The sequence below is a fragment of the Eleginops maclovinus genome, chromosome 10 (assembly GCF_036324505.1).
Source record: "Eleginops maclovinus isolate JMC-PN-2008 ecotype Puerto Natales chromosome 10, JC_Emac_rtc_rv5, whole genome shotgun sequence".
NCBI classification, from domain to species: domain Eukaryota; kingdom Metazoa; phylum Chordata; class Actinopteri; order Perciformes; family Eleginopidae; genus Eleginops; species Eleginops maclovinus.
In genome coordinates, this window is record NC_086358.1 from 672659 (window position 1) to 699910 (window position 27252).

General features: G+C 41.7%; 1 protein-coding gene across 1 annotated transcript in view; it reads right to left on the reverse strand.

The window, feature by feature from the left end:
* Positions 1–27252, reverse strand: part of ankfn1a (ankyrin repeat and fibronectin type III domain containing 1a) — a 52913-nt gene that overhangs the window by 9192 nt on the left and 16469 nt on the right. The window contains 7 exon segments of the mRNA XM_063892484.1: positions 109–199; positions 4220–4317; positions 4439–4552; positions 5386–5580; positions 8545–8755; positions 11449–11644; positions 14630–14746. Of these exon segments, the coding sequence (XP_063748554.1) occupies positions 109–199; positions 4220–4317; positions 4439–4552; positions 5386–5580; positions 8545–8755; positions 11449–11644; positions 14630–14746 (1022 nt within the window).

A 27252-nucleotide genomic window follows, 5' to 3' on the forward strand; every position in this document is an offset into this window, starting at 1 on the left:
TAAAAGACAGATAACAGCAGACATTAGCTCTATAACACAGAGTAGCTTCGGTGTGCAGCCTGGAGTGTAATGAGGATAAAGAGGGTCCTGACGGTGATGCAGACTCACTGGACGGAGCAGCAGAAGGGGGTGATGATCCGGCTGGAGGCCCCCACCCCCTCATGTTGTAGGCCAACACCCGGACGTAGTACAGACGACCCTGGGATGCAAACACACAGAGAAACATATAAATATAAATATCAGTGACCTGCTCCCAGGACCTCTCTCTGAACATTCATAGCTCCATGTCAACTGCTCCCTCACTCCCCTCCCTCACTCCCCTCCCTCACTCCCCTCCCTCACCAGGTCACAAACCCCTCCTTTTTTACAGGTGTAGTTGTTTCTTAGGAGTCTTTGCATGTCTTGTTTCTATCCTACGTCTCCCTTGATGTCTTGTACAACTTCTAATGGTTATTTTGGGGTCGTGTTGCACTGTCTTCTTGGGTCTTGCATTGTCTTCTTGTGTCTTGCATTGTCTTCTTGTGTCTTGCATTGTCTTCTTGTGTCTTGCATTGTCTTCTTGTGTCTTGCATGTGTCTTCTTGGCGTCTTGCATTGTCTTCTTGGGTCTTGCATTGTCTTCTTGCATCTTGCATTGTCTTCTTGTGTCTTGCATTGTCTTCTTGTGTCTTGCATTGTCTTCTTGCGTCTTGCATGTGTCTTCTTGGGTCTTGCATTGTCTTCTTGTGTCTTGCATTGTCTTCTAGTGCTCTTGCATTGTCTTCTTGTGTCTTGCATTGTCTTCTTGCATCTTGCATTGTCTTCTTGTGTCTTGTATTGTCTTCTTGTGTCTTTGCATGTGTCTTCTTGCGTCTTGCATTGTCTTCTTGCGTCTTGTATTGTCTTCTTGTGTCTTGCATGTGTCTTCTTGCGTCTTGCATTGTCTTCTTGCGTCTTGTATTGTCTTCTTGCATCTTGCATTGTCCTTCTAGTGTCTTGCATTGTCTTCTTGGGTCTTACATTGTCTTCTAGTGTCTTGCTTGTGTCTTTTTGGGTCTTGCATTGTCTTCTTGCGTCTTGTATTGTCTTCTTGCATCTTGCATTGTCTTCTAGTGTCTTGCATTGTCTTCTTGGGTCTTGCATTGTCTTCTTGTGTCTTGCAATTGTATTCTTGCGTCTTGCATTGTCTTCTTGTGTCTTGCATTGTCTTCTTGTGTCTTGCATGTGTCCTTCTTGCGTCTTGCATGTGTCTTCTTGTGTCTTGCATAGTCTTCTTGTGTCTTGTATTGTCTTCTTGGGTCTTGCATTGTCTTTTTGTGTCTTGCTTGTGTTCTTGCATAGTCTTCTTGGGTCTTGTATTGTCTACTTGGGTCTTGTATTGTCTTCTTGTGTCTTGCTTGTCTTTTTGCATAGTCTTCTTGTGTCTTGCATTGTCTTCTTGCGTCTTGTATTGTCTTCTTGTGTCTTGCATTGTCTTCTTGGCTCTTGCATTGTCTTCTTGTGTCTTGCATTGTCTTCTTGCGTCTTGCATTGTCTTCTTGCGTCTTGCATTGTCTTCTTGCATCTTGCATTGTCTTCTTGCGTCTTGCTTGTGTCTCCTTGTGTCTTGCATTGTCTTCTTGCATCTTGAATTGTCTTTTTGCGTCTTGTTGCAGTCTTTGCACGTCTTGCAGTCCTGCGTCTCTCTGGATCCATTGTGTGTCTTGTTGTCCTTTGTTGTCTTTGTATTTGTTGTGCATGTGTTTGCATTCCTTGAATGCAGGTTGTGTCTCTTTGTAGTTGTTAAATGTCTCCTCTGTCTTTTTACCTGCGTTTGTGTCAGTCTGAGTCTCTTTGTGCGTCTTGCTCCAGTGCTGTCTCTCTGCATGTGTTGTGTGTCTCTGTGTTCATTGCGTAATGTTTTGATGGTTGCCCCCCCTCCTCATCAGACTCTCAGTGTGTGTCTCTGCAGGAGGAATATTCTCCGCCTGTTGTATTATATTATCTCAAAACAGCAGCTGCAGCCTGTGTGTGTGTGTGTGTGTGTGTGTGTGTGTGTGTGTGTGTGTGTGTGTGTGTGTGTGTGTGTGTGTGTGTGTGTGTGTGTGTGTGTGTGTGTGTGTGTGCGTGCTGCTCAGCATAACGGCACAGTTATAACGGGGATAAAAACACAGAATTAATATACAATAATCAGAGAGAAGAAGTACTGGACCCTAAACCCCCTCCCCAAAGTACTCTCAGTGTGTATCACTGCTTTAGAGTTATACACATTACATTATAGTTTTATCATTTCAAATGCATGAATGTCAAGTGGAGTTTATTTTATTTCTCTGGAGAAAATATTCATTTCAACATTAAAGGAAAAAAAAATCAAATAATTTAAAATGATGTCAAAACTGTTGTTATAAAAAGTAATAATATTACTATAATAAATGAGCAATACTCTATACAACAAAATACAACAAAATACAACAAAATACAATAAAATATAATCATCTTTAATAAAATAATCTTTAATAAAATAATCTTTAATAAAATAATCTTTAATAAAATAATCTTTAATAAAATATAATATAATCATCTTTAATACAATAATCTTTAATATAATAAAATATAATAATCTTTAATATAATAATCTTTAATTTAATAAAATATAATCATCTTTAATATAATAATCTTTAATACAATAATCTTTAATTTAATATAATATAATCATCTTTAATATAATAATCTTTAATACAATAATCTTTAATTTAATATAATATAATCATCTTTAATATAATAATCTTTAATATAATAATCTTTAATATAATAATCTTTAATATAATAATCTTTAATATAATAATCTTTAATATAATAATCTTTAATATAATAATCTTTAATATAATAATCTTTAATATAATAAAATATAATAATCTTTAATAAAATAAAATATAATAATCTTTAATAATCTTTAATAAAATATAATATAATAATCTTTAATAAAATATAATATAATAATCTTTAATATAATATAATATAATCATCTTTAATACAATAATCTTTAATATAATAATCTTTAATATAATAATCTTTAATATAATAATCTTTAATACAATAATCTTTAATTTAATATAATATAATCATCTTTAATATAATCATCTTTAATATAATAATCTTTAATATAATAATCTTTAATATAATAATCTTTAATATAATAAAATATAATAATCTTTAATAAAATAAAATATAATAATCTTTAATAAAATAAAATATAATAATCTTTAATAATCTTTAATAAAATATAATATAATAATCTTTAATAAAATATAATATAATAATCTTTAATATAATAAAATATAATAATCTTTAATATAATAATCTTTAATATAATAATCTTTAATATAATAATCTTTAATATAATAATCTTTAATATAATAATCTTAATATAATAATCTTTGATATAATAATCTTTAATATAATAAAATATAATAATCTTTAATATAATAATCTTTAATATAATAATCTTTAATATAATAATCTTTAATATAATAATCTTTAATATAATAATCTTTAATATAATACAATATAATCATCTTTAATATAATAATCTTTAATTTAATAAAATTTAATAATCTTTAATATAATAATCTTTAATATAATAAAATATAATAATCTTTAATATAATAATCTTTAATATAATAATCTTTAATATAATACAATATAATAATCTTTAATATAATAATCTTTAATTTAATAATCTTTAATATAATAATCTTTAATATAATAAAATTAATAATCTTAATATAATAATCTTTAATATAATAATCTTTAATATAATAATCTTTAATATAATAATCTTTAATATAATAATCTTTATATAATACAATATAATCATCTTTAATATAATAATCTTTAATTTAATAATCTTTAATAAAATATAATATAATAATCTTTAATAATCTTTAATATAATAAAATTTAATAAAATAATCTTTAATATAATAATCTTTAATATAATAATCTTTAATATAATAATCTTTAATATAATACAATATAATCATCTTTAATATAATAATCTTTAATATAATAAAAATATAATAATCTTTAATATAATAATCTTTAATATAATAATCTTTAATATAATAAAATATAATAATCTTTAATATAATAATCTTTAATATAATAATCTTTAATATAATAATCTTTAATATAATAATCTTTAATATAATAATCTTTAATATAATACAATATAATCATCTTTAATATACAGATGGTATTTACCGTGGTCAGGTTGCTGATGGTGGCTCTGAGGCTCTGCAGATTCTCCAGCAGCATCTCTCCAGCCAGCAGAGAGAAATCCTGCAGACAGCTCCACTCCACTGGAAACACATTTATTATATTACATTCAATTTGATTATAAACTATAATATATCAATATTCATTATTGAGGCTCTGTAGTGTGTGTGTAGTACATAAAGTGTGTACTCTGTGTATTTCTACCTCTGTATTTGGAGATGACAGTAGAGTTGAGGCTCTGCGGCTCCTGGAAGGTGACGCTCAGGGACGAGCTGCTGCTCACACTCAGGCGGACTGCAGATGGGGCCTCCGGGGCTCCTGAGCAGGGGCACACACACAGGTTCAACATAAACTCTATCGACATCTCGTTGTGTGACTATCTTTCCAGCTTCCCTCTGAACCGAGTGTGTGTGTGTGTGTGTGTGTGTCTCAGCTGTGACTCTGAACTCAGAAATCCTGCTGTGTGTGTGACATCAGGTGTGTGGGAGGGTTATATAAGTGTCTTTTGATGAAGTGCAGCCAGGTGAATGTTTGCTCTTTCTCTCAGGAGGACTCTGTGAGGGTTAGAGTTTATATTTAATGATGTGATGAACGGAGCGGCTGCAGAGCTTCAGGTTCCTGACGGGAGGAACATTCTTATATCAGCTTTCTTCAATCAGAATAATCCCACTGCCTGGAGGAACAGTAATTATAACACTCACAGCCTGAGATCTATGTCCAGAGCTAAATCTAAAAAAGCTTCCTCTGGTGTACATTTGGTTTAGATTTGGCTCTCTTTTGGTCTCTGGGAAGTTATTGTATTAATGTTTCAGTGGCTGGTTTCAATGCATGCTGCCTCTCGTTTTGAGTCTCAGTTTGTGGACGTTCGGCCTGTCTTCGTTCCTGATGATGCGTCTGTTTATGTCTCAGTTTGCATATTTCTGCTTCTTGTAGATGTTGCTCGTCTCGTTGTGGGACGGACTCTCCAATCAGAACAAGTTTAAGAGCTGCTTGCACAATTCCTCAATGAACCTGCAGATCAGAGGGCAGGTGTAGCACACACACACACACACACACACACACACACACACACACACACACACACACACACACACACACACACACACACACACACACACACACACACACAAACACATTAATGATGTACTGACGTGCGTGCAGGAAGCCGGTCCTCATGCGGCGGTACAGCTTGCTCCTCCACTCCCAGGCCCGCAGCGTCTTGTCTTTCTGACAGGCCTCCAGAGACAGACCCTCCCTCTGAGCCTGAGAGGACAGCTCCGCCGCCCGGAGCTCCGCCTCCTGCACCAGGGAGCCAATCAGAGCCTCCCGAGCCTCCACGCTAACAACTGCAGACACAGGGAGGGAGAAGGTGAGGGAACGCTGGAGGAATTCAGCAGAAAAGTCCCGGGAAATAAACGGACGATGCAACAGACATTTTTCTGTCGGGCGAGCATGAGACATGTGAAGTACACGTGAAGTACATGTGGAATACACGTGTAGCTTCAAATAAGTGGCAATGAAACTGTTCCTTTGACCAATCACATTTCGAGTTGCGGGCACCGGGGCATCGAGCAGGCGTATGATGACATCATCATTTTCACGTCCTTTGAGTTGTTTTTGAAATGCTGAGCAGAAAATGAATGAATTAAAACAAGTACCTAACGGGGAATACTGACAGTTCTATTAGTTTGTAAGAAGGTAATACCATTCTTTCATTTTAGATTCATATGTTTCTGATATAATTATTGAGTTAAGCTTAAAATGAGTTTTAATCAACAAATTATTTGAGAACAACTCATGGAATCCAAATGATAGCTCTATACTAACTTGTTTATCGGGTGGAGACATAAAACACAGCGGCAGAGATCTTTAATGTGGACGACACATGAAGGAAACGCACTTTATTCTGAAGGAGGACGTGTCACTTCCTGTCGTTAGCCGCTAACGGCTGTTAATTGAAAAGGCTGTAAATTAGTTTCTCTCACAGGAGCTCATTGTCTCTCTGACCCCCCCCCCCCCCCCATCGGGCCCAGAGGGACCCTGTAAATTACCACACACACACACACACACACACACTGATTTCCTCAGCGCTTGAGGAATGAGCTGCAGAGTTTACTCTGGGCTTGTTTACAACGCTGGGATTGTGCAGCCGCCACAAGGAGAGGAGACCCCCCCTACACACACACATACTGAAACACACACACACCCCACCCAAGGACAATAAATCACTTAGCTGTAATTGCCCCAGCGTTACATGCATCATTGGAAAAGTTAAACCATTAAAACAACAAACCTTGTTAAAGCTGGGAGTCACACACACACACACACACACACACACACACACACACACACACACACACACACACACACACACACACACACACACACACACACACAAGGGGGCTAATGGAGGTAAGGTAAGGACCACCTGTCTGTCGAGCTTTATGGAGGACAACCAGGAGACTGATGGAGGGGAGTGTGTGTGTGTGTGTGTGTGTGTGTATGTAGGGTAGAGGGACCCAGACACAAAAACAGGCACTGTCACAGCATCACACACACACACACACACACACACACACACACACACACACACACACACACACACACACACACACACACACACACACACACACACACACCAGGGATGCAAATTAGAAACCCGCCCTATGCGGGTGGATTTGTATGCTGGCGGGTACATTGTGTCACTTTAGCAGCCACTGTGGCGGGTGATACTTTTCAGTCATGTCCGATCGAATTCTCCTATCATACATGGGTCATAGCATGACAGCTGCGCTCTCCACAACCATACAGTCAGAGCCGGTCAAATGGTGTGCTTCTGATTGGGTCGTAGGGGCGTGAGAATGACACTCCGACTCCTTATCCACAGTTATTACTCCGCGCTTAAATCAAAGTAGGCTAATCAGTGGAGCTGTTTGTTGCGGAGAGATAAAAGATGTTGCAGGAGGCTACCTAAACCTGCGGCCATCACAGGAGCTGCTAGTTTAAACCAAACATGTGGCGTTACATCACCGGGGTGAAAAGACCCGCAGAGGAGAGTGTACAGGGGGGGGGGGGGGGGGGGGGATAGTAGATCTACCACCGAAAAAAAGGCTAAGCGCTTTTTTAACGAGAGATGGCGAACAACAGATCGCGACAGGCTGGTGTACGAGGAAACGAGCCAGACCCTGTCCTGCTCAGCCTGTCGTCAGCACGCATCGGACGCTCACAGGTCAAACAACTTCATCGTGGGGACAAGAAACCTGAAATTGGAAGCCGTGAAGGACCACGACTCATCTAACTGTCATGTTCACGTCCTGAAAATAGCTAGTTATGTAACATTTGGAACTGGGACATTGAGGTTGACAGGATTGTTCTGTACTGTTGTGTGGACTCAGGGTTTAACATGCTGAACTGTGGGGACTTCTCTGAACGTTTCCTCGCTGATGTTTTGGAGATCCTTTTCTATGAAGCATCTGGGATGGTTTGATGCACTGTCTATGCCTATGGGTTGTATTTGTAATGGTTGCAGGTGGCTTGTGCTTGTGTTGTCTGTGACTGAAAGTGTTAACCTTCTCCTGAGGAAATAGGAACATTTATGGAGTTTAACGGCACAGGGTTTCCCAGAATAAACATTACCTACCATGGCAGATACTTGTGTATTGTTCATCATATGCAGTAAGACCGTAACGTTTGCAACTCAGTTCCTTGGTAGCACCTACTGATTGTATAATCAGTAGGTGCTGGTACTGAAATCCCCTCAGAAGCTCTGGTTTCAGAGTCCTGTTGGAGCATTTCTCTGGTCATAGAGCAACCTTTAAATCACTCTTTCTGGATGATATCCTGAAATAAAGTCTGAGGTCTGAAGAGACAATCCGTCAGTAAATACCCCACTGGTGGATAAATGGGAACCATATTACTGGTCGAATCGAGTCGGAAATTGGACTTGCGTCCCAGCAGCTCCAAGGACTAATACCAAGACAGAAAACATAACGTCTCTTCCCTGAGAGAGCATGCTCAAAGACCCTTCAGTACATCAGATCTGGAGCAGACCCTGTACCTCCGATCAGACGGTAGCAGCTCATGTGTTCAGAGTTTGGGTGAGAGGGGAAGCTGTTGGACAGGCTGTCTCATAAAGTCTCTGACAGGGTGCAGATTTGATTTTAGAGCAGTACACAAACCCTTTCAGCAGAACAGGAGAACAGACTGAGAAGAGCAGCAGGAGGCAGGAGCTCTCTCTGATCAGCCCTCTGTGGTTCTGTGAGGTCCAGAGACCCTCTGCCTGCAGCTCCAGATGACAGTGTGTTACTCACAGTGCGGGCTCTCCCGGCCCCCGGCCTTCAGCAGCAGCTTGGCGATGGGCGTGTTGTTGGTCATGATGGCGATGTCGAGCGGCGTCAGGCCCTGGCTGTTCGGGGTGTTCAGGTCCAGCTCCTCTGCGGAGAACTGGTAGAGCAGGATCTGCACCGAGTCCAGGTCCTGCTGCTCCACCGCCTCGAAGATACAGTCGCTGCCCTGCATCGCCTGTGAACGAAACACGCGCTCTCTTTTACTGCTGGAGGACGAAACAAGCGCTCTCTTTTACTGCTGGAGGACGAAACAAGCACTCTCTTTTACTGCTGGAGGACGAAACAAGCGCTCTCTTTTACTGCTGGAGGACGAAACAAGCGCTCTCTTTTACTGCTGGAGGACGAAACAAGCGCTCTCCTTTTTGGGTCTAAAAAGGACTAATTTAGATATTTTTTCCTCTCAATTATCTGACTTTTTTCTTATTAATTAACAACCTAAAATGAAATGTAAAAGTAGGACCTTAACCCCGGATGTCCTGGATTTAAACCCTTTTTATCACAGATCTATATTTGTATCTTTAATTGCAATAATTGATTTATTCTCTGGACGACCATGATCAACTTTGAATGTAAATAATAAATCATATTAATCATATAAAAACAAATGAGTAAAGATCTAACATTTGAATCTAAATGAATTGATATGTTTTGTATATTTCAAAATTACAACTTTATTTTCAACGCAGCTTTATAAAATAAACTATATTCGCAGAACTTCTACAAAACATTTTAACCTAAAGGAGTGAGAGGATGAGGAGTGAGAGGATGGAGAGTGAGAGGATGAGGAGTGAGAGGATGGGGAGTGAGAGGATGGGGAGTGAGAGGATGGTGAGTGAGAGGATGAGGATGGGAGAGTGAGAGGATGAGGATGGGAGAGTGAGAGGATGGGGAGTGAGAGGATGAGGAGTGGAGAGGATGAGGAGTGAGAGGATGGGGAGTGAGAGGATGGGGAGTGAGAGGATGGGGAGTGAGAGGATGAGGATGGGTGAGTGAGAGGATGAGGATGGGAGAGTGAGAGGATGGGGAGTAAGAGGATGGGGAGTGAGAGGATGAGGAGTGAGAGGATGGGGAGTGAGAGGATGAGGAGTGAGAGGATGAGGAATGAGAGGATGAGGAGTGAGAGGATGGGGAGTGAGAGGATGAGGATGGGAGAGTGAGAGGATGGGGAGTGAGAGGATGGGGAGTGAGAGGATGAGGAGTGAGAGGATGAGGATGGGAGAGTGAGAGGATGAGGATGGGAGAGTGAGAGGATGGGGAGTGAGATGATGAGGAGTGAGAGGATGAGGATGGGAGAGTGAGAGGATGAGGATGGGAGAGTGAGAGGATGGGGAGTGAGAGGATGAGGAGTGAGAGGATGAGGATGGGAGAGTGAGAGGATGGGGAGTGAGAGGATGAGGATGGGGAGTGAGAGGATGGGGAGTGAGAGGATGAGGAGTGAGAGGATGAGGATGGGAGAGTGAGAGGATGAGGATGGGAGAGTGAGAGGATGGGGAGTGAGATGATGAGGATGATAACTGGGTTATTGAAACCAGGTCTGCATTGATCTGCTCCGGACTAAGGGCCTACCCCAACACCGGTTACTCTGAGTTCAGAAGTGGAGCTGCAGGATAAATACATACAGGTGTAATCCTGGTTTTCCTGCAGCCTCTACACATCACATGATCCACCGCTGTGGAGCTGCCCCTGCAGATACTGTGACAACAGAGCCTTGAATCTACTGAAACATGTTCAGACCTAGATGTGCATCTTCCTCCTCTCCTGCTCTGACGACATTCAGTATTTCCCTGCTCCATCGGTACATTTCCTGCACCGGGGATGCATCTTCTTGCAGCATCGAAACATTTCCCTCACTTTTGGTCTAGTTTTCTCATGGAGTAAAGGTCTTGAGTCTTAATTGCCAAATTGCCATCTCCAATTTTGCTATAATAACTGAACTTTTGATGCTATTTTTGGGACTATCTATCTTTTCAACACATGCGAGACCTGTTCCTTCACCGTGGGTTCACCCTTCACAACACATCCTGCACTTCAGATGCATATCCTCCTGGTTTTATGTGTTCCTTTACCTCGTATGCTCTGTCTTCAACCTAAGCTCCCTAGATTTGTACGTTCTGCTTCTTATTTTGAATATGTTTGGTAGATCATTTTCAACTCTACAACATCCAAAAAGCCTCCAGGTGTCAGCCCATTCTCAGGTAAGATAAAGACATCAACAAATGGTGTCGAGCATTTTGAGTTTAGCTGCGCCTTCATTTATAAACAACACATCCGAACCAAGGTGGCAAACTTTTTTACTCCTTCACTGGATCCTCCCTTTCCTGCTCCCGTTTCACAATAAAAGCCTGGGACATTCACAGGTGAGATTTTCACAATAAGTGTATTAATAATTATAATCTTTCCTCCTGCACCCGATGTGCAAAGACCCTACATTTTTCCAAACCATTTCCAATCTGCATTTACTCTGATCTCCATCTGTACAGCCATTTATTTTACATGATCACATACATGAATAACAAACCTCCTCCACGTTTTACTTTAGATGTTTTTATATGTTCCTTATCAACGTTCTGAATGTATACTTCTTGAGAGTAGAAATTCTATTCACTGTAATTTATTTTAGTTTAGTTTAGTATAATATTGTTTCCATTTTACTTGATCTTGTTTCTTTGGTCTGCTCAAAAACAGCACATCACAAGCTGCTGTCAGAGGTTTGTTAGGGCCTGGGAACAGGGTCTCCTGGTGGGCTCCTGGTGGAGCTGGAGGTGTTGCAGCCTCTGGGTGTCTCCGGACTGTCTGAGTAATCGTGGTCTCTCTCTCCTGATCTCGTGTGTTTATCGCTATGTTCCCTGCAGACAGATCGAGACTCACCGAGGCTTTGCGGAGGCGGTCGGTCTTCCCGAAGAAGTACGTGTCCTCGAAGGAGGAGGTGCTCCCCCTCAGCTTCTCCGACAGGTTCCTGTAGAGACGCTTGGCGGCGCTGGGGGAGGCGGGACCTCCGGGGCACTTCCTGTTCTGAGTCAGCTGCAGGTTCTGCATCTGCTGCATCATCACGCCCGGAAGGCGTCTGGGAGGGGGGGGGGTAATGAGATTTAACTGACTCTGATTGGACCACAGACAGGATGCATTCGAAGACATTATAACTCACTTTATTCATTATTCCACTGACATGTTTTGTCCTGTTTGGGAGAAAAGGAGTTTCCTGAAGCTTTATTGTTCGGTTTGTTTAAAACAACACATCAAATCCAAGTTATTATTTGTGTTACTGCATTGGTGAAAGTAAAACAGCAGCTGCATGATTGTTCTTCAGGTCGCTGAGGATTTAAAAAACCAGGTATTTTGAGTCTTTAAACTATTTGCAATAAAAAAGGTTTATTTGTGAAATATCATTACACCCTTTCTGACTGGCAGCACTTTAACATTTCACGGGGGGAATCTGCATTTTGGTTTCAGGGCGCACCCCCCAGAGAGGGGGCAGAGACCCTGGTACCTGGTTTGTACTGAACCCTGATCTATCAGGTATTAGGATTAAATGATCTTAACCCTGACGGCCTTTACCTCACAATGAAACTGACAGCCTCGCCTCTACATAGATGTCATTTTCTCCACTGTTATTGCCGTAGTTCTGAGGATCCTTTGTCTCTGATCGGCCTCTTTGTGTCCATGATAGAATCTCAGCCTCTGTACTCGAGGCCGGGCGATTCATCAGAAGAAAAGCTCTTCAGTTAAAGCCTCAGGCCTCTCTCACGCTCTCATTGTGAGGAGGCACTTCAGCGGCAGCAGGAAACACACCTGCAGCGCCCTTTAGCGCCACATGCTAATTGCTGCTTCGCCTGATTGTCCTCACTCGGCAGGAAGTCAACCAGTGATTGGCTCTCCTCATGCGACCCGGCGGGCATCACCATAAAGTGTGAGCGCCAGACCCGAAATCTGCCCAGAGACCCCCAGATCTGAACCCAGGACCACAGCAAGGCAGGAAGTGGAGGAGATCAGAGGTTAGAGGGGCCCTGTCTGCTCTCTGAGGACAGCTGGCTCTGTTGTGATTGGTCAACTCGTTTGAGATGTCCCGCCCCTTAGCCTATGACGTACAATGGGTTGGAGCGCTAGTGTTTCATAGTGATGTCAAGATTGATTAATTTAGAGGTGTTTTAAAAATCAATTAGCTGTCTTTATGTTAATTACACATAAGATCGTTTTAGTTCCACTTTTATAACAAATAAATAATTTTGATTCAATTAGTTAAAAAAATCAGTAACGAGTAAAATGAAATGAACTGCTTCTATTCCATTATGTTTCTCTAGATCAGTTTTACAGCTTTCATTATTCTAAAGCTGACTGAGCTGTGTGTGTGTGTGTGTGTGTGTGTGTGTGTGTGTGTGTGTGTGTGTGTGTGTGTGTGTGTGTGTGTGTGTGTGTATTACTCATTAAACTTAATTGGCTTGAGTGTAAAAATTGATCATCCCTCCTAAAGCTTAAAGCTAAACACCCCCCACACATTACGATTAAAAAGGAATTAATTGCTTTTGTAATTGTGCTGACGTGTGTGTGTGTGTGTGTGTGTGTGTGTGTGTGTGTGTGTGTGTGTGTGTGTGTGTGTGTGTGTGTGTGTGTGTGTTATTACACCTCATTAAATATTCATACAGTTGTTAATGGAGAGAACGACCTGGTTTTAACCCCTGAGTGTTAAACAGTTTGATAAAACATTCAGGGACTGGCGTTAATGTCAAAGCTCTTATCGGTTAATTATCTCCTGATCTCTGCCTCTACTACAACGAGGAACACATGAGGAACACGGGAGGAACACGGGAGGAACATGTGAGGAACACTCTAACGCTGCACGGAGAAAACATGAGAGCATGAGGTTGATATATGTAGTGTCTCTCCTGGGACATGTCTCCATGCTCTAATGTTCAGAAAGCTCTTCACGTTTCTCAGACTACCTGTGCTGCAGCACCTCTTTTCACCCTCCTGTCTGAAACCAGAGCCCAGTCTGCTCTGATTGGTTAGCTGTCCGGCTCTGTTGTGATTGGTCAACCGCTTGGAGATGTCCCGCCCCTTAGTTTATGGTTAAAGTCTGAGATACAAGTCAAAATTCTGAGAAAAGTGAAAATTATTTTAAAAATCCAATTTATAAAAAAATCTAAATTATTGGAAAAATCCAATTTATAAAAAAAGTAAAATTCTGCAAAAAATCCGGAACAAAATTCTAATTCTGAGGAAAAAAAAGGTTCTAATATTTCATGAATCATTTTTCTCATACTACTCCCGGGTCAGGACCAATGTATATGTATAAATCCGCCGCTGAAAACAGTCCCTAATTAATGCACCGTTTTTCCTCCTGTTAAACCAGGTGTATTAAACGGCAGGTAACCATGGCGACAGCACTGGGTACAAGGCTGACAGGTGTTGGATTACACACTCTTTACGTTGTTTAATTAATCCATTGTTATTATTCCCCCCCTCCTCCACTGTTTTCCCCGAGACGTTTAAATATTGTTGTTTTTTATCTTGTTTGTGATGAATGCCTGTAAACACTACAATACCCATGAGCCTCTGCTGCTGTTGCCATGGACAACAGGAAGGAATCGGAGCGGAGCTTCACAGCCATGAGTAGTGAGTAAACATGCTCATAATCAGATTTCTAAAAAGTTCTGATTGGCTGTTTGTTACAGCAATGCATTGTGGGAGTTGTAGTTTTTTTTAAACTGGGGAATTTTTGATGAGAAAAGAACTTTTTTTCTTGTTTTGATCACTTTCAGATTTTATGAACATCTGGAAGGTAGGAATAACAGCTCCAGCTTTACTTGAATTTCTGCATCCAAAATAAATTAAATGATCAGGTTTATCAAAAGTAAACACAGAATACCGATAAGGAGATGCAGAGTACATTTGTTTGAGTTTTTCCCAGAAAATTAGATCAAATCTGAGACATTTTGCACGTTATCATTCATTTTTCCCCACATAGCAGGACTAAACAGGGGTCTGTGTGTGTGTGTGTGTGTGTGTGTGTGTGTGTGTGTGTGTGTGTGTGTGTGTGTGTGTATGTGTGTACCTGTCCAGGCTGAGTGAGGAGCGAGAGGTTCCCGTGTAGAACAGCGGCTTCAGTATCAGAGCATCTCCTTCAGAACGGTTCCACTGCTGAGCCAACCGAGAGACCCTGCTGTCAGACCTGACACACACACACACACACACACACACACACACACACACACACACACACACACACACACACACAGTAAGTCCTCCACAGGTGTGTCCAGGTGAACTCAGAGCAGAGGATCTCAGAAAGTTCCACTCCTTCCTCTCTCGGTCAGACTCTTAATATCCAGCGCTCGCTCTGCTCCGTCGTGTCTCCACACACACTTCCGAGCATCGTCACGATAACACACTCACAACGCTGCGGGGAAAGAGGGTTCTCACCAACTGCGAGAATCACTCCATCTATTCTCTTTCTTGAGAGGAGAGCAGCGACTGAAAGCAGCAAACACCCACCAAGAGAAGAGGAAGTGTCCCAGCCTCAAACTGGTCCCAGTGCAGCATCACCGACACCAGACACCTGTCGGAGCTGAGCACGACTGCTCAAAACTGCTCGATAAAATCTAAGTCTCACTGTTTTTAAAACCCTTAGAGACACCAGAGACGCCTCCCAGCACGGAGACAGAAGATGTCTTTGCAGCGGAGCCTGAGCGATGCAGACTTCCCACTGCAGCAGAAAACCAGTCAGAGAAGAAGCGTGGCTGTACTGGATCCCAGTGCACCAGAACCACAAACAACATATTTATGAAATGCTGCTGCAGAGTTTCCTGTGTTTGTACATGCTGCACATAGAGAAATAATGAGGATATTTTGAAATGTAATTATAAGATAATTGAACGTTTTATTTCATTAAATATTTAAATGAAAACCTTTTTCTGTAAAGCATTCCTTTGAATTCAGATTAACCTGGATCATTTTATATTTCCAATTAGTTCATTTTGTTTGCTTTCCAACACAGTTTTTTTCACATACTTTATTTTGGTCAGATTTAGAAAGTAGATTTCCCAATTTATTTAACCAGTATTTTCTCCTTTTTGCTGTAATTGTACTTTTATTGATTGTCATGATTTTTGTAGTTTTTTTTACCTAAATCTCCTCTCATTATGTTTACATTATGCACCAAAACATTACACAAAATTCAAATTGAATTCAGATCCAAACTGAGGTGCAAAAGTTGATTTAAAGCTGTCGAAATGCGACTAATTAAATAATGTCTGTCTCTCTTCCTGCAGAGGTTAACTCCCTGCAGCAGAGATACTCACTGGAGATGAGTGGAGGTGAATCCTCCAAAAGGAAAGTACAATAGGCTGATCGGCAGGAGATCTACCCAAGCATCACTGTCCTCCGCTGGGCTACACCTCTCTGCGATCCTCCCTGGATCATTTCCAGAGGAGGAGGGGCGCTCAGAGTCCTGCTGCCCCAGATGTGAACCTAAATCCTGGGTACGTGTGAGCGCGAGAGCCCCTCTGTAAGTGGAGCTCCGGAGGACTGAACACACACCTGTTCACCGCCCGGCAAACGCATCGCGACGCATCAGCACACACAAGAGAGGACACACACACGAGAGGATACACACACACACGAGAGGATACACACAAACACACACACGCACGCACACACACACACACACACACACACACACACACACACACACACACACACACACACACACACACACACACACACACACACACACACACACACACACACACACAGAGGGAGGGAGGGAACAATGAGAGAGGGATGTTTGAAAAGAGGAGGCGGAGAGCAAGGCTGTGTGTGTGTGTGCATATGTTAGTGTGTGCGCAGTGATATAGGACACACACACACACACGATGGAGGAGGGGCGGCCGCTTTGAAAAGGCTGATGAACAAAAAGCAGAGCTGAGAGGTGACAGAGTGTGGAGAGATGCTCCAGAGGAAATACATTAAATAAATTCAACATAGAGAAATACATTTCTGCGGAAGTGATAATTCTTTTGAATGTAAAAGTGAATCACAGCTTGATTGCTTTCATTTTGGAGTCATGTGACATTTGGCTTTGTATTTATTAAACCTAGTATTTGTGAACCTGCACACTGCCTTCACGTATTTATTCCTAATATTTTCAGCCATTTTGACAACATTATGTAAAAGGACCCTCATTTTATTTCTAAAGTGTTGCTGATTATGTTGCCTCCACATTGTTGAAATATTAAGATATATAACACTGACCTCCTCTCTCAAACTCACATCTCTACTGCTGTCAACTAAAATTCAGATTCAGATATATTGGGAGAATTTTGAAGTATTTTTCCCACTGAGATTTTTTTATGTGATGCATCTTTTTCTTTAACAAAAATGAAACCAGCATTTAAAAAATCCTGTCATCCATTGAGGAGGAATAAGAGAAGCTGGAACGAACTACAAGACCTGTCCCACTGCGTTAAAATAATATAAATGCTTTGAGAAGGATAGCTGGAGTTCAAAAGTGTGGTCGTTTAATAATCTGTGCATTGACATAAAGCCGTGGAGATTTAAAGTATGAGACTTCGGAGGATTATCCGGTTCCTCCGCTCGTCTTTACGGCCCCGTGGAAAACTACCGACCTCTCCGACCCTCAGAGTCAACAGGCTGCAGGAAATTCACAGATAGTTCAGCTCCATCTCCAGAACCAAGGAGACAGGTCTGGATGAAACCCGGTCCGAAGGAGAAGAGCATCGCGGCTCCTGTTCGGAACTAAATTCTCAGGAATGTTCATTAAAATTTTAATGGAAATAAAATTCAGCAGCAGTGATTTAAAAAACTGAGTACAGCCGTAAATATCATAAAGACAGCAACTCAGGTTCAGTGTCTTGCCCAAAGATTCATCCACATGTTGACTGAACAGGCTGGGATCAAACCCACAACGGGTTCAATGTGATATCAGGTCTGTGAAAAGCAATGACATTCAGCTGAAAAAGTATACTAAACTAAAGTTACTGTTGTAACAATGAATCTCATTAAAGTCCATTTTCCTTTTTTTGAGATGATTTTAAATTCATGATTAGTGATTATTTTTCTACCAATAATTAAGATAATATTTGTCAGGCTGAGAGAGAGGAAACAGTCTCTGTTAATGAAGTAATATATATAATTAAGACGTCTTTATGAAACCCAGCTGAAACAATTAACAGGAACCTCGAGACGAGACCGAGGCTGCTGATTGGCTGAGAGCTGTTTCCATGGCGCCCATTGAAGAGCAACAGGTGAGGGGGAGAAATACTATCGGATGCTTTCCATCCTCATCATCATCATGATCCGGGTTTTACATTTAAATACAACCTGTGTCTGAGTCATGTGACACGTGGATGAACGTAAACACGGTCATCAGAGCGATCTGAATATCCGGTTAAAGCACATGCTGAGGGGATCTCTGGCAGAATAACAACGTTGATTTTAGATGCAAAACTGTCGCAGTAACGGGACAAATATCAAAGTCACGTGACTGATCCGCTATAGTTTTTGCATTTATAAGGTCCGCATTAAACAGTGAAAGTACTCGCTAAACAAAGGAGTCCAACGGAGGCGTGTTTAAGTACAACACTCCTTTTATTCCATGCTGGGACTAAATCGTGTTAGTCTGCAGGAGTCCAAGTGATTTAGACCCTGGACTCAAAGGACCTTCACCTTCTGACCTTTCACAATGAAAGTCTTTCACACAGTGACTGAGATCACAGGGACATGTGCTTGGGATTTTCAGAATAAAAGTCCGGTATGTGTCGGCACTCGTGAAGTCATTTTCAGAAACAAAAGTCTGGTTTTAAATCCTGATTTCATTGGTTGTTTGTTCACACAATAAATATGCATATATGATCATCTTAACAGAGTTGTATGATCTTTAATGTGACTTAAGATGAGGCTGAATATTAAACTCAATAAAAATGCTAAATATTGTCTCTAAAACGTCTTTAATTCACCTCAATTCAAGAAGAAGAAGGAAACAGTAGTACTTTGATATCCTCAGAAGTGCAGTAAAAACCATTTGAAAACTTCCAAAATAAAATAAATAATATGTAAGTTTTGGGTTATTCATTCAAACCTATTTTATTTATTCCTATTCAAAAACCATAAATCTGCAGCAGTGACGAGTGCAGCCTGAAAAGCATTTCAAATATAAAGAAATATTCTTCATAAACTCGTGATGAATTGTTAACCATATCCTCAGGGAATTGTCTGGGATTTTCAAAATAAGAGTCCAGCTGTTCGAGTGAACCCCGCGGTTTATCGTCTCGACTCTCGTAACGGAGAGTCACGACTCGGCAGTGCAGCGGGAGCAGACGTAACAGTAATGTGTGTGAGAGTGTATCATGAGAGAGTTTGCGAGTGTGTGTGTGTGTGTGTGTGTGTGTGTGTGTGTGTGTGTGTGTGTGTGTGTGTGTGTGTGTGTGTGTGTGTGTGTGTGTGTGTGTGTGTGTGTGTGTGTGTGTGTGTACATGGTGACTTTATGAGTGTGTGGGAGTTTTCCCAGTAACAGCAGCTCGGGGAGTGTGACAGCGCGGAAAATGAGTCGCATCAATCAGAGAAATGTCGCGTTAGTGTTTCCCTGGGTGTCACACACACTCACACACACCAATACACACAAACACACACATATTTTCTGTAAATTACTACGAGATAAAGCTACAGGAGGAACTTAACACACACTCTACTATGAACATTTTAAGTCAAACATGTTGTTTTTAAGAGTTGCAGTGCAGATAAAGGATATTGCATATTATTTACTGCAAAAGGTTCGAAGGGGAGGCTGAGACTCATCAAACTGCAGGTCACTTTTCAATAACACTTGGGAAATATTGAAACATGTTGGCTTCCTCTCTCAGCTGTCAAACTAACATTGAAATGTCCCAAAACTAACGATATGAATTAAAATAAATTCACATGTAAGACTGTACTGTGGTCCATGGCTTTGTCCCCTCCCGCATTGACTCCTGCAATTCTCTGCTTGCTGGCCTACCAACAGAAACAGCTCAGTGACTGCAGTGTGTACAAAGCAGTGCCACCCGGATACTCACCAAAACACGCAACTCAGAACACATCACCCCCCTCCTCCACTCACTCCACCGGCTCCCCGTAACCCACCGGATCAACTACAAAGTCCTCACCATGGTCTACAAAGCCACTGACCACACAGGCCCCCCCTAGCTACAGGACTTGCTGAGTACACAACACTCACAAACATCACGCACCCTCAGGTCCTCCAGCACCAATCTCCTAGCTGTTCCCCGGACAAAACTGGCCAGCATGGGAGAGCATGCTTTCTCCTCCCTCGTCTGTGGAATCAGCTCCCAGAAGACTTAAGGACCTCTGCATCGCTCTCAGTCTTCAAGAAAAGCCTGAAGACCCACCTGTTCCTCACTGGTTTCCCTGACTGTGCTTCACTACCTGTTATGCTCTGAACCTGTTCTCTTATCTTTCTGACTCTCAGCTCACGAGTTCACTTCTTTATATCTATTTTATTAAATATGATCCTTTGCTTTTATTTCAGTGTTTCTTTTCTCCCCATAGCACTGTGAAGCACCTTGAGATAGCGTGGTTATTAAAGTGTGCTCTACAAATACAATACATTATTATTACAGCTGCTGGTGTTCTATATATGGTGCATTTATATTATGGTATGGGTACTCAATGCATTACATGTCTAATATATGTAATATGCAATGTAACGCTAACAGCTAGCAGCTAACAGTAGCTAGCTCTCCGGAGGAAACCTTTAAATGATGAGTAGTTACAAAAAGCTCGTGTTGATTTAACTATGACGTCAAAAGAAACTGCAGATATCACCAAACATCTTTGGGAAGGATTTGGTTCATCTACTTTTGGGTTTTGTGCAGGGAATCATTCATTCAAATGATCAAACTCTGACAGAACAACAGTTTAAGAGCTGCCGCAGGAAGACAAAGGGCGACATTAAGGACACAAACGCCGTCCAATCAGAAAGCCGGAACGCCTCAGAGACATGAGTCAGCGCTTCTCTTCACTGGGATGCTGGGAGAGTGAGTCAAACCAGAGGAAGAACGATGACTCAGAGATCATGTTATTCTGGATCAGCTTCATCCACTGTGAGTGGACACTGTCCCAGAATGCATTGCACTACAGAAATTAAGGAGCCAGTCAAAGTTTAAATCTCTTTCAGCTCTTTGGTATAACATCAGCAGGAGAGGACTCTTTAAAGTAGAGACTCTACATACTGATATACACCTGAACATCAGCAGGAGAGGACTCTTTAAAGTAGAGACTCTACATACTGATATACACCTGAACATCAGCAGGAGAGGACTCTTTAAAGTAGAGACTCTACATACTGATATACACCTGATCATCAGCAGGAGAGGACTCTTTAAAGTAGAGACTCTACATACTGATATACACCTGAACATCAGCAGGAGAGGACTCTTTAAAGTAGAGACTCTACATACTGATATACACCTGAACATCAGCAGGAGAGGACTCTTTAAAGTAGAGACTCTACATACTGATATACACCTGAACATCAGGAGAGGACTCTTTAAAGTAGAGACCTACATACTGATATACACCTGAACATCAGCAGGAGAGGACTCTTTAAAGTAGAGACACTACATACTGATATACACCTGAACATCAGCAGGAGAGGACTCTTTAAAGTAGAGACTCTACATACTGATATACACCTGAACATCAGGAGAGGACTCTTTAAAGTAGAGACTCTACATACTGATATACACCTGAACATCAGCAGGAGAGGACTCTTTAAAGTAGAGACACTACATACTGATATACACCTGAACATCAGCAGGAGAGGACTCTTTAAAGTAGAGACACTACATACTGATATACACCTGAACATCAGCAGGAGAGGACTCTTTAAAGTAGAGACTCTACATACTGATATACACCTGAACATCAGCAGGAGAGGACTCTTTAAAGTAGAGACTACATACTGATATACACCTGAACATCAGCAGGAGAGGACTCTTTAAAGTAGAGACTCTACATACTGATATACACCTGAACATCAGCAGGAGAGGACTCTTTAAAGTAGAGACACTACATACTGATATACACCTGAACATCAGCAGGTGAGGACTCTTTAAAGTAGAGACTCTACATACTGATATACACCTGAACATCAGCAGGAGAGGACTCTTTAAAGTAGAGACCCTACATACTGATATACACCTGAACATCAGCAGGAGAGGACTCTTTAAAGTAGAGACCTACATACTGATATACACCTGAACATCAGCAGGAGAGGACTCTTTAAAGTAGAGACTCTACATACTGATATACACCTGAACATCAGCAGGAGAGGACTCTTTAAAGTAGAGACCCTACATACTGATATACACCTGAACATCAGCAGGAGAGGACTCTTTAAAGTAGAGACTCTACATACTGATATACACCTGAACATCAGCAGGAGAGGACTCTTTAAAGTAGAGACACTACATACTGATATACACCTGAACATCAGCAGGAGAGGACTCTTTAAAGTAGAGACTCTACATACTGATATACACCTGAACATCAGCAGGAGAGGACTCTTTAAAGTAGAGACAGAGGACTCTTTAAAGTAGAGACAGAGGACTCTTTAAAGTAGAGACAGAGGACTCTTTAACTCCTTTAGTTTCTGCTCAGTGTTTATATTACACTTCTCCATCACTGCGGTTGTAAACACGTCTCGTTGGAATGGATCTACTGTTCAGTTTGAGACGGCGGGGGGGAGTCAAAAGAGGGAGAGGGCGCTGTAGAGAGAAACAGAAAAAGAGTGGGAGGAGATGAAAAAGATCGTCTCATGACTCAGAAAACTTTCAGTCACGACTCTCAGAGGTGTGTGTGTGTGTGTGTGTGTGTGTGTGTGTGTGTGTGTGTGTGCGTGTGTGTGTGCGTGCGTGTGTGTGTGCGTCTACAGGTTGTTTCAGGTTTCCATGAATGTCCTCACACACACCGTGGATTCTGCTCGTGCTGAATAATAAACTAGGGCGCCCACTCGTCTCGCACAGACACGTTAAACTACACACTGCTACCTGTGTGTGTGTGTGTGTGTATGTGTGTGTGTGTGTGTGTGTGTGTGTGTGTGTGTGTGTGTGTGTGTGTGTGTGTAGGTTATTACGGTTTTCTCACTCTTCAGTTTGGTTACAAATGATGTAAAAAAAGGGAATATGTTTTGTGCTAAATGTGTATTTGAAATGCTCCACAGACTAATATCTATCAATGCAACAAGCTTTTCAAGAAAACGTTTTGGAAGATTTGAGGTTCTGATATCGACTTTCTGTGTGTCAGGAGCTTTGTATCTTTTAGGATTTGTTCTGTGCTTTTTGGAAATGATTTTGGGTCTTTAGGATTCCTGGAATTTGGGATCTGTTTGTGTCTTTAAGCAACAGTTTCAGATCTTTCAGGATTTGTTGTGTATTTTTGGAAATGATTTGGCCAGTGGTTTTTGGTGCCTTATTTGTTGTTTGTGTCATAAAGGGGATTTTTTTGCGTGCTTTTTGGAAATGATTCTGGGTCTTTAGGGACTTTGTGGAATTCCTGGGATGTTCCAGACGTCTTGCGGAGCCTTGCTCAGGGTAGGTTTTGTGTTCAAGGGATTTCTATGTCCATAATAAATGGATATAACAAAGACTCCTAACTACACAGAAAGCTAGGTGTGTTTTATGGAATGACTTCACACACACCTGAGCCTCTTCTGTGGTGTGTGTGAAGTGTGTGTACAGTGTGTGTTCATTGATTAGCTCAGAGCTCTTCATTAACTCGGTCCTCGTTAACCTTTTACCTCCTCCGCTGAAAATCAGGAGACGGAAATGAAACCCTTGGAGTCGGAGAAACATTTCATCTGGTTTTTTCACTTCATTTAAGAGTCTCCACAGAAATGTGTTACACCCAATTATGTCCCCGGGTCATTTATCAGACTCAGTTCAATAATCTACTCACTGTAGTTTCATATTTAGCTTTTCTTTAACACTGTTTTTACATTATGACACACACACACACACACACACACACACACACACACACACACACACACACACACACACACACACACACCTTCAGAGAATAAAATCGGCAGCTCTCTGTTTCCTCCTTTACATCGCCATGGCAACGTGGAGCCAGTGGCCATTATACTTAATGGCTACCTTGGGCCCTCTGTGTGTGTGTGTGTGTGTGTGTGTGTGTGTGTGTGTGTGTGTGTGTGTGTGTGTGTGTCATAACAGTTGGTGCAAAGTGGCGCCCTCGCCTGCACACTCCAACAACTCCACTTCAATAAATCCAACAATGTAAAGACCAACGTGCAGATGTGTGTGTGTGTGTGTGTGTGTGTGTGTGTGTGTGTGTGTGTGTTGTACTCTCAGTGATTACACATTGTTCAGCAGGAGTGTTCAGTGGAGCTGCAGGACCGTGGGATTATTGAGCGTGATCAAAGACGAGGATGCATCTGCATGTTTGTGTTTAAATCACGTTGTTGTTGTGTGTGTGTGTGTGTGTGTGTGTGTGTGTGTGTGTGTGTGTGTGTGTGTGTGTGTGTGTGTGTGTGTGTGTGTCATCTAATTCAACAACAATGAACCAGAACATCCAGGAGCAACACTCTCTTCCACATTAAGAGTGTGTTGTTCCTCATCGACAGCCTCAGAAGGGAGAGACGGAGGCTGCAGCGAGTCGTAAACACACTGTAAAGGGAGAGTCGCTCTGAAAAATCCTCCAAACGTCAGCGATTAAACTCGCCAATATACCAGAGAAAAACATGGATATTACCGGGAATTACACAGCAGTAGATTTACGAGAACATTTGCTAGAAAGAAAATACATCGTCTTTACTATGGTGGGAACATATATTCAGGAAATAATATAAAAAACAGGAACTCTATTTAAATGTTCCCTGGGATTTCAGTCAGAGATGCACTTAATGAAATATACAAATGCATGAGAGCAAAACCTGAATGTTTTCATATTTAATTCATAGAGAAAACACTTAACAATTTACCAGAAATAAATTCACACATTTTCAAGAAAAACTTCAGCCGCTCTGCTGCTCGACTCGTGGAAAATCTTCAGGGGAAAAATCTAATTATTTTAAAGTGAAAATCAATAAACCCCAGAGAAAACGTTATTATAGAAATCATCGATCTGCAGGGACACGCGCCGGATCGCTGCCAGTCCTGGAGGCCTGCACTGGACCTCTGCAGGTAACACTCACATGCTCTCTCACACACACACACACACACACACACACACACACACACACACACACACACACACACACAGTCTCTAAATTACTATCTCTGGCTTTTTTTTTCTTCCCATGTCTACGTGTCTCCATTAATTTAACGTCATCCTCGCCTCAGTGAAGAAAAACATCAGCGTCTCCTTTTTCAAACACACACACACACACACACACACACTGTTGTCAGAATAAATTAAACCGTTTTGCAGCTCAACAGGGTGAACTGAAGAAACCAAACGCTGAATCTATTAACGATTACACAGCTGATCTCACACACAAACACATGCACACCACACACACACACACACACACACACACACACACACACACACAGACATACACACACACACACACAGACATACACACACACACACACACACACACACACACACACAGACATACACACACACACACACACACACACACACACACACACACACACACACACACACACTAATACGAAAAGTGGATGTTTTGCCGATGCTCTTCTGCCTCAGTGAAAGTCTCTCCTCTGCTTTTTGAATGAACGGTGTGTTGAACGTGATGTAGGAAGCAAAGATCTGAGAGATAAACAGGCTAACTGTAAGCCGTTAGCCTTTAGCAACACGTGCTAAGCTTAGTGTCGCCAGGTGTTTGTCCTGCGACTCGGCCCCACTGTGGCCAGAGATAATGAACCACACAAGTGGAAGACCTTAAGGATTTTAATGGAAACAGCGGAACAAGAAACATAGCCAAACCAGTTAGCTTTAGTATGTCACCAGTTAGCCTTTGGATGTCAACAGTTAGCCTTTAGGTGTCTCCAGTTAGCACCAGTTAGCTTTAGTATGTCACCAGTTAGCTTTAGTATGTCACCAGTTAGCCTTTGGGTGTCACCAGTTAGCTTTAGTATGTCACCAGTTAGCCTTTGGGTGTCACCAGTTAGCTTTAATATGTCGCCAGTTAGCTTTAGTATGTCACCAGTTAGCCTTTGGATGTCAACAGTTAGCCTTTAGGTGTCTCCAGTTAGCTGTTGGGCGTCTCCAGTTAGCCTTTGGGCGTCTCCAGTTAGCCTTTAGGTGTCTCCAGTTAGCCTTTAGGCGTCACCAGTTAGCCTTTGGGCGTCTCCATGAAGTTGAAACTTGTAGTTCTTGGTTGACTCTAACTTTAGAAACTTTATCCTCATTTGTTCGGTTGTTTCTTTCATGAATGCGTTCCAGCTTTTCTTCCAAGGTCTCTTATTTCTAAACCTGAGTACTCTGAGAACATCAAGCCCTCCCACTGGTCACGACACACACTATACCTCTCACCATAGCAGAGCAGCTGAGGGTTGCATGATGAACAACAACACTGAGCCTTATTGTTCCCAACACAACCCGTCTTACTCTTTCCTTCTGACCTTTCACAATAAAAGCCCCCATGTGCGAATCTTGAATAAGCTATTTTTAAAAATATGATTGGATTTTCAGTTGTATAAGAGAGCTTTTCATTTTCCAGAGTGGACCGTGGCCCTGATCTTCTCCTCTGCAGAACTCAAGGACCTGAACACCATCCCTGCTGCTGGATACACAACTCCATTCAGATACCCAGTGACCAGTCCTGGATTCAAGAAGCATCCTCTGACATATGAGGAGGTCTTCATGCAGCGGTCTGAGGGAGAAGCCCCTTATCAGTTACAGTATCCCTTATAAAACAGGCTAACGCTGGGCTATAAAGGAACTACAGCACGGTCACATGACTTCACGTCACCACCGCTAAGCTAAAGGAGGCTAATGTTGGGCTATAAAGGAACTACAGCACGGTCACATGACTTCACGTCTCCACCGCTAAGCTAAAGGAGGCTAATGTTGGGCTATAAAGGAACTACAGCACGGTCACATGACTTCACGTCACCACCGCTAAGCTAAAGGAGGCTAATGTTGGGCTATAAAGGAACTACAGCACGGTCACATGACTTCGCGTCACCACCGCTAAGCTAAAGGAGGCTAATGTTGGGCTATAAAGGAACTACAGCACGGTCACATGACTTCACGTCTCCACCGCTAAGCTAAAGGAGGCTAATGTTGGGCTATAAAGGAACTACAGCACGGTCACATGACTTCACGTCACCACCGCTAAGCTAAAGGAGGCTAATGTTGGGCTATAAAGGAACTACAGCACGGTCACATGACTTCACGTCACCACCGCTAAGCTAAAGGAGGCTAATGTTGGGCTATAAAGGAACTACAGCACGGTCACATGACTTCACGTCTCCACCGCTAAGCTAAAGGAGGCTAATGTTGGGCTATAAAGGAACTACAGCACGGTCACATGACTTCACCTCACCACTGCTAAGCTAAAGGAGGCTAATGTTGGGCTATAAAGGAACTACAGCACGGTCACATGACTTCACGTCTCCACCGCTAAGCTAAAGGAGGCTAATGTTGGGCTATAAAGGAACT